The 7,593-nt window shown below is 42.9% G+C and overlaps 1 protein-coding gene across 1 annotated transcript in view; it reads right to left on the minus strand.

Annotated features, from left to right (window-relative positions):
- LOC139281161 (E3 ubiquitin-protein ligase MGRN1-like) overlaps positions 1-7,409 on the minus strand; it is a 164,233-nt gene extending 156,824 nt beyond the window's left edge. The window contains exon 1 of the mRNA XM_070901173.1: positions 7,069-7,409. Coding sequence (XP_070757274.1) covers positions 7,069-7,090 — 22 coding nt within the window. The 5' untranslated portion in view covers positions 7,091-7,409. The remainder of the gene's footprint in view (positions 1-7,068) is intronic.
- Between the last annotated feature and the right edge of the window lie 184 nt (positions 7,410-7,593).

The following is a 7,593-nucleotide window of genomic DNA, read 5'->3' on the forward strand; positions in this document are numbered from 1 at the left end:
CTCAGACTGTGACCCCTGGTTCTGGACTTCCCCAACATTGGGAACATTCTTCCTGCATCTAACCTGTCTAAACCCATCAGAATTTTAAACGTTTCTATGAGGTCCCCTCTCATTCTTCTGAACTCCAGTGAATACAAGCCCAGTTGATCCAGTCTTTCTTGATAGGTCAGTCCCGCCATCCCGGGAATCAGTCTGGTGAATCTTCGCTGCACTCCCTCAATAGCAAGAATGTCCTTCCTCAAGTTAGGAGACCAAAACTGTACACAATACTCCAGGTGTGGCCTCACCAAGGCCCTGTACAACTGTAGCAACACCTCCCTGCCCCTGTATTCAAATCCCCTCGCTATGAAGGCCAACATGCCATTTGCTTTCTTAACCGCCTGCTGTACCTGCATGTTAACCTTCAATGACTGATGTACCATGACACCCAGGTCTCGTTGCACCTTCCCTTTTCCTAATCTGTCACCATTCAGATAATAGTCTGTCTCTCTGTTTTTACCACCAAAGTGGATAACCTCACATTTATCCACATTATACTTCATCTGCCACGCATTTGCCCACTCACCTAACCTATCCAAGTCACTCTGCAGCCTAATAGCATCCTCCTCGCAGCTCACACTGCCACCCAACTTAGTGTCATCCGCAAATTTGGAGATACTGCATTTAATCCCCTCGTCTAAATCATTAATGTATAATGTAAACAGCTGGGGCCCCAGCACAGAACCTTGCGGTACCCCACTAGTCACTGCCTGCCATTCTGAAAAGTACCCGTTTACTCCTACTCTTTGCTTCCTGTCTGACAACCAGTTCTCAATCCACGTCAGCACACTACCCCCAATCCCATGTGCTTTAACTTTGCACATTAATCTCTTGTGTGGGACCTTGTCGAAAGCCTTCTGAAAGTCCAAATATACCACATCAACTGGTTCTCCTTTGTCCACTTTACTGGAAACATCCTCAAAAAATTCTAGAAGATTTGTCGAGCATGATTTCCCTTTCACAAATCCATGCTGACTTGGACCTAAATGTAAGAGGAATTTACATTTTACTGAATACTTTAATAAAGTAATAAAAGGGTCAGAATTTGCTGTGAAAATAATGTTAAGGCTAATGGTTGCTCACCGTTATTTGTGCACAAATGGTACTAATACAACTTGAGGCAAGGGGCAGATGCTTGGTTAAACTCAAAAATCCAAAAGTTGCTGTCCGAGTTGTGCTCCTCCACTGTGAGCTTCGCAAAAGTAGCTTCTCACTATTTGCCTCACCATTAAAAGACATGAAGTTGCAGTATTTGCACGGTAGATATAAACTAAACTCGCCACGGAAAGTTAAGTCAAGTAATTTCAAGTTGAAGTACCCTCTTAACAAGTGCTAAGGGACATCCAACACTGCCTCCAGTGCACCAGCGCAGCTTTCGGTTGCCTGAGGAAGAGAGTGTTTGAGGACCAGGATCACAAATCTGGCACCAAGCTTATGGTCTACAGGGCAGTAGTGATACCCGCCCTCCTATATGGCTCAGAGATGTGGACTATATACAGCAGACATCTCAAAACGCTGAAGAAGTAATACCAGCGCTGCCTCCGCAAGATCCTGCAAATCCATTGGGAGCACAGACACACCAACATCAATGTTCTCGCTTAAGCCAACATCCCCAGCATCGAAGCACTGACCACGCTCGATAAGCTCCGTTGGACGGGCCACATCATCCGCATGCCCGACAGGAGACTCACAAAACAAGCGCTCTACTCGGAGCTTCGTCACGGAAAGCGACCCCCAGGTGGGCAGAGGAACCGTTTCAAGGACACCCTCAAAGCCTCCTTGATAAAGTACAACATCCCCACCGACACCTGGGAATCCCTGGCCCAAGACCACCCAAAATGGAGGAAGAGCATCTGGGAGGGCGCTGTGCACCTCAAGTCTCATCGCCGAGAGCAAACAAAAACCAAGCGCCAGACAGTGGAAGGAGCGTGTGGCAACCCAGGCTCCCCACCACCCCCTTTCCTTCAACCACTGTCTGCCCCACCTGTTACAAAAACTGTAGGTCCCGCATTGAACTCTTCAGCCACCTGGGAACTCACTTTTAGAGTGAAAGCAAGTCATCCCCGACTCCAAGGGACTGCCTATGATGATGAAGTGTTAATTGTGGCCAATTAACCTTTCTGGCACTTAAAAAATGTCTGATTTAATTTTATTTAAATGTCTTACTTTTCCTTTCTGTCTCTTTTTTCTTTCTATCTTAATCCAATATTTCTTTTCCTCTCTTTTATTTCTCTCTCAGGACCTGTTTTGACATTGAAATAACCCACTCCAATTTACATTCTTCTCAGACATTGCGCAGTTAATTTCACAATCCTCAATCTGATTGGTTAAGGAGTTGCAGTTGCTTTACCTGCTCATTCAGGTCCCAGATGCCCGGTTTCCCTCACTGCAACATTATCAGCTCGCACTTTCAGCAACTTGCCACGCAAATTAAAAAACCTATAAATGCAAGGGCTAATCTAACTAACGCGCACACCGCTAGATGTCCTGCTACAACAGAATTTGGCCCAATATAATTTTATGTGTATTTTATTTATTTTTCAATTAAATTTCGAGGAGGTAACCAGGAGGGTCAATGATGGCAAAACATATGATGTAGTGTATATGGATTTAAGCAACGCTTTTGATAAGGTCCTACATGGCAGACTGGTCACAAAAGTAAAAGCTCATGGAACCCAGAGCCAAGTGACAAGTTGGATCCAAAATTGGCTCAGAGGCAGGAATTAAAGGGTAATGGTTGATGAGTGTTTTTGCAACTGGAAGGATGTTTCCAGTGGGGTTCCGCAGGGCTCAGAGCTAGGTCCCTTGCTTTTGTGATTATACATCAATGACTTGAATATAGGGGGTATGATTAAGTTTGCAGATGATACTAAAATCGGCTGTGTGGTTGATAATGAAGAAGAAAGCTGCGGACTGCAAGAAGATATCAATCAACTGGTCCAGGTGGGAAGAGCTGTGACAAATGGAATGTAATCCAGAGAAGTGTGAGGTAATGCATTTTGGGAGGGCTAACAAGGAAAGGGAATAACATTAAATGGTAGGATACTGAGAAGTGTAGAGGAACAAAGGGACCTTGGAGTGCATATCCACAGATCCCTGAAAGTAGCAGGCCAGGTAGATAAAGTGGTTAAGAAGACATACGGAATGCTTGCCTTTATTAGCTGAGGCATAGAATACAAGAGCAAGGGGATTATGCTTGAACTGTATAAAACACTGGTTAGGCCACAGCTGGAGTACTGCGTGCAGTTCTGGTCACCGCATTGCAGGAAAGAGATGATTGCGCTGGAGGGTACAGAGAAGATTTACGAGGATGTTCCCGGGAGTGGAGAATCTAAGCTATGAGGACAGATTAGATAGGCTGGATTTGTTTTCATTGGAACAGAGGAGACTGAGGGGAGACCTCATTGAGGTGTATAAAATTATGAGGGGCCTAGATATAATGGATAGAAAGGGCCTATTTCCCTTAGCAGAGGGGTCAACAACCAGGGGGCATAAATTTAAAGTAATTGGTAGAAGGTTTAGAGGGGATTTAAGGGGAAATTTCTTCATGCAGAGGGTTCTTGGGGTCTGGAACGCACTGCCTGAAAGGGTGATAAGAGACAGAAACCCTCACCACATTTAAAAAGTACTTGAATGTGCACCTAAAATGCCATAACCTGCAGGGTTATGGACCTAGAGCTGGAAAGTGGGATTAGGATGGATAGCCTCTTGTTGGCTGGTATGGACACGATGGTCTGAGGGAGATAAAGTGATTAAGAAGGCATACGGAATGCTTGCCTTTATTAGCTGAGGCATAGAATACAAGAAATGGCCATCCTTCCGTGCTGTAAATTTCTATGATTCTATGAAATAGTAGTTGTAACAGCTCATTTAATAAAGCCAAAAATATTTTTTATTTTTTCACCTTCAAATCAATGGTGTTGCCAAAAAATGGACTATAAAGCTGTGATTTTTCTTTAACAACTAAATAAATGTCCTGTTCTACCACCAACACTCCCAGCTTTTTGACACCTCTTCATCAAAAGTACACATATATCACACATTGACTATTTAAGGACAGGAATTTGTGACTTTAAGACCATGTATTGTTCAATACTTTCAACTTACACACTTTTCAACAGGTCTGACTCTCATCCTCAAGAGTTATTGAGCTAACTCTCCAAAAGACCAGGTCCAGATAGCACAAAGAAGGAGCAATAAGAGCTACAACCACCTGCAAAAATACTGTTTTATTATTTCAAGAACACCATGACTGATGGCAGTAATATGGCTGAAAATTAAAATTTATCACTTGCAAAAAACAAAAATCAGGAATTTTTCCATCAAAACCTATGAGACTCAAAAAAATGTCTGACCTTAAATTATATTGTACAAATAATAGCATACAAAAGTAATGGATTTGTGTGGAGTTTCTTTGTGCTTTCGTTTAGTAGAAGCATAGATGATTTACAGCACTAAACATTCATATGCTAATATTCACACAATGTAATTTCAAAGTCTATGAGATTTATTAACGACTTGGAAGAAGGGACTGAGTGTAACGTAGCCAAGTTTGCTGACAATACAAAGATAGGAGGAAAAGCAATGTGTGAGGAGGACACAAAAAAATCTGCAAAAGGACATAAACAGGCTAAGTGAGTGGGCAAAAATTTGGCAGATGGAGTATAATGTTGGAAAGTGTGAGGTTATGCACTTTGGCAGAAAAAAATCAAAGAGCAAGTTATTATTTAAATGGAGAAAGATTGCAAAGTGCCGCAGTACAGCAGGACCTGGGGGTACTTGTGCATGAAACACAAAAGGATAGTATGCAGGTACAGCAAGTGATCAGGAAGCCAATGGTATCTTGGCCTTTATTGCAAAGGGGATGGAGTATAAAAGCAGGGAAGTCTTACTACAACTATATAAAGGTATTGGTGAGGCCACACCTGGAATACTGCATACAGTTTTGGTTTCCATTAATACGAAAGGATATACTTGCTTTGGAGGCAGTTCAGAGAAGGTTCACTAGGTTGATTCCAGCGATGGGGGGATTAACTTATGAAGAAAGGTTGAGTAAGTTGGGCCTCTACTCATTGGAATTCAGACGAATGAGAGGTGATCTTATCAAAACGTATAAGATTATGAGGGGGCTTGACAAGGTGGATGCAGAGAGGATGTTTCCACTGATGGGAGAGACTAGAGATAGAGGGCACAATCTTAGAATAAGGGGCCGCCCATTACAAACAGATGAGGAGAAATTTCTTCTCTCAGAGGGTTGTAAATCTGTGGAATTCGCTGCCTCAGAGGGCTGTGGAAGCTGGGACATTGAATAAATTTAAGACAGAAATAGACAATTTCATAAACGATAGAGATAAGGGGTTAGGGGGAACGGGCAGGGAAATGGAGCTGAGTACATGATCAGATCAGCCATGATCTTATTGAATGGCAGAGCAGGCTCAAGGGGCCAGATGGCCTATTCCTGTTTCTATTTCTTGTATTCACTGGAGTTCAGAAGAATGAGAGGGGACCTCATAGAAACATTTAAAATTCTGACGGGGTTAGACAGGTTAGATGCAGGAAGAATGTTGGGGAAGTCCAGAACCAGAGGTCACAGTCTAAGGATAAAGGGTAAGCCATTTAGGACCGAGATGCGGAGGAACTTCTTCACCTAGAGAGTGGTGAACCTGTGGAATTCTCTACCACAGAAAGTTGTTGAGGCCAATTCACTAAATATATTCAAAAAGGAGTTAGATGAGGTCCTTACTACTAAGGGGATCAAGGGGTATGGCGAGAAAGCAGGAATGGGGTACTGAAGTTGAATGTTCAGCCATGAACTCATTGAATGGCGGTGCAGGCTAGAAGGGCCGAATGGCCTACTCCTGCACCTATTTTCTATGTTTCTATGTTCTTATGTTGCAGGGCTGCTGTGCCCTACACATGTGCCAGTAAAAATATCACATCAAGGAGAACCAACTTGTATCTGCATAACTACAATATATTTGGCCATTAAAAGATTAATTGTTCTGGCCATTCTTGTGCACTTTTCAGCAGATTTTGCAAGATGCCAAATGTTTCCCTTTCAGGTAAGTAATTATGTGTGATGTACTACTGTATTATTTTTGCAGATTTTCCTAATGGTTTCACACTTAACTCTGAATAACAATGTGGAATCTACTTTGCTTCAACCACTCCTGTATTTTAAAGATAATCTGCTGCATTTTTGTTTTATTTACATGACATTGAAAGAAAATGATCTTTCAAATGTAACAATGTGCTTGGGCACAAGGTCAAATGAATATGCATTTGTACATTGCTTTTATTGGATTCTAGGTGATTTCCAAAATATATTTGTCTGTTTTTCCCCCAAACAATTCTGGCCTGCTGTCCTTCCCTTTTGGATTTGCAATGCCTGTATATCGTGCTACAAAGGGGTAGTTGGTATTCTCCATTGGCACGGGAGTTAATTAACAGATCTCTAGGAGGCTATGCGTTGTCAAATTTCTGCACTTCCAAGATGTGTGTATTCTATTGATGGCTATTTAAAATCAAATGTCCAGAGGACTCGGAATAGGATACAGTAAGGTCAAAGGCATTATATTCAGACGAAGTTCGAAAGTGAGCGCGTTCAGTCCCTGCAGCGTGGTGTAAAACAAATGAGCTCATCAGTATGATCAAAAACAGCAGGAGTTTATATCCCGGAGTCGTAAAAGAAAGCATACACGCTTCTGTTTACACATTGGTGCGGAAGAGGCGTATAAAATGAAGGGACTGAAAAAATAAATATATAATGATATAGATGTTTGTATGAATCTGATTAAGCTTTGACCACACTGACTTAATCACAACGATGCACAAAAATCAGTCCAATTACAACAGTGCATGCACGTTACTGTACCACTCCCTAGCTTGCAGTCAACATCCAACCTACACATTAACCGCATGCATCGGGTCATGTGCCTGCTGCCTTTGATAAAAATAACACGGTGCCGCGCGTCACACCAGACAGGCCAGCCCCTCCGCGATTCTCATTGGTGCAACCTCAGTGTTTACCTTTTTCGGTGAAGCCCAACATTCTAAGGCTGCCTTTTATGGTCAGATACTAACACAAGTCAGCTTCCCATTGGTCGCGCCTGTCTGCCAATCAACAGCACGTCATCTTCTTTTCTGCTTGGGAATGCCGCAAGAGGCAAGGGGAATGCCGGGAGCGATCCCACAGATTTAATTTTAGTTTGTCACCCTCTCTCTTGCCCCACCCACCCTCCAGGTAACTGGCCGAATTGTGTTATTAAACAGCAAGATGGCCAACTTCGGGGCCTTGCCCCTTGTCACCGTGCCGCGAAAACACACGAATATCCGCCGAATCCACGTCATCCAGGCTGCTTCATCTCAATGCGGGGAGGAGGAGGGGGGGGATTTCAAACCGCCAGCCGCTGGCTCTCGAGCGTGCGCAGTGTCCTCTAGTGAACGTCATCATTATGTTGATAAATACTTTTCTTGTAAAATTTCAAACAAAATGTGAATGGGAAATTTTTTATCTTTTATAAAAAAAAAACCCAGCTTCTATATCAGTCAAGA

The sequence above is a fragment of the Pristiophorus japonicus genome, chromosome 15 (assembly GCF_044704955.1).
Source record: "Pristiophorus japonicus isolate sPriJap1 chromosome 15, sPriJap1.hap1, whole genome shotgun sequence".
Lineage (NCBI taxonomy): Eukaryota > Metazoa > Chordata > Chondrichthyes > Pristiophoridae > Pristiophorus > Pristiophorus japonicus.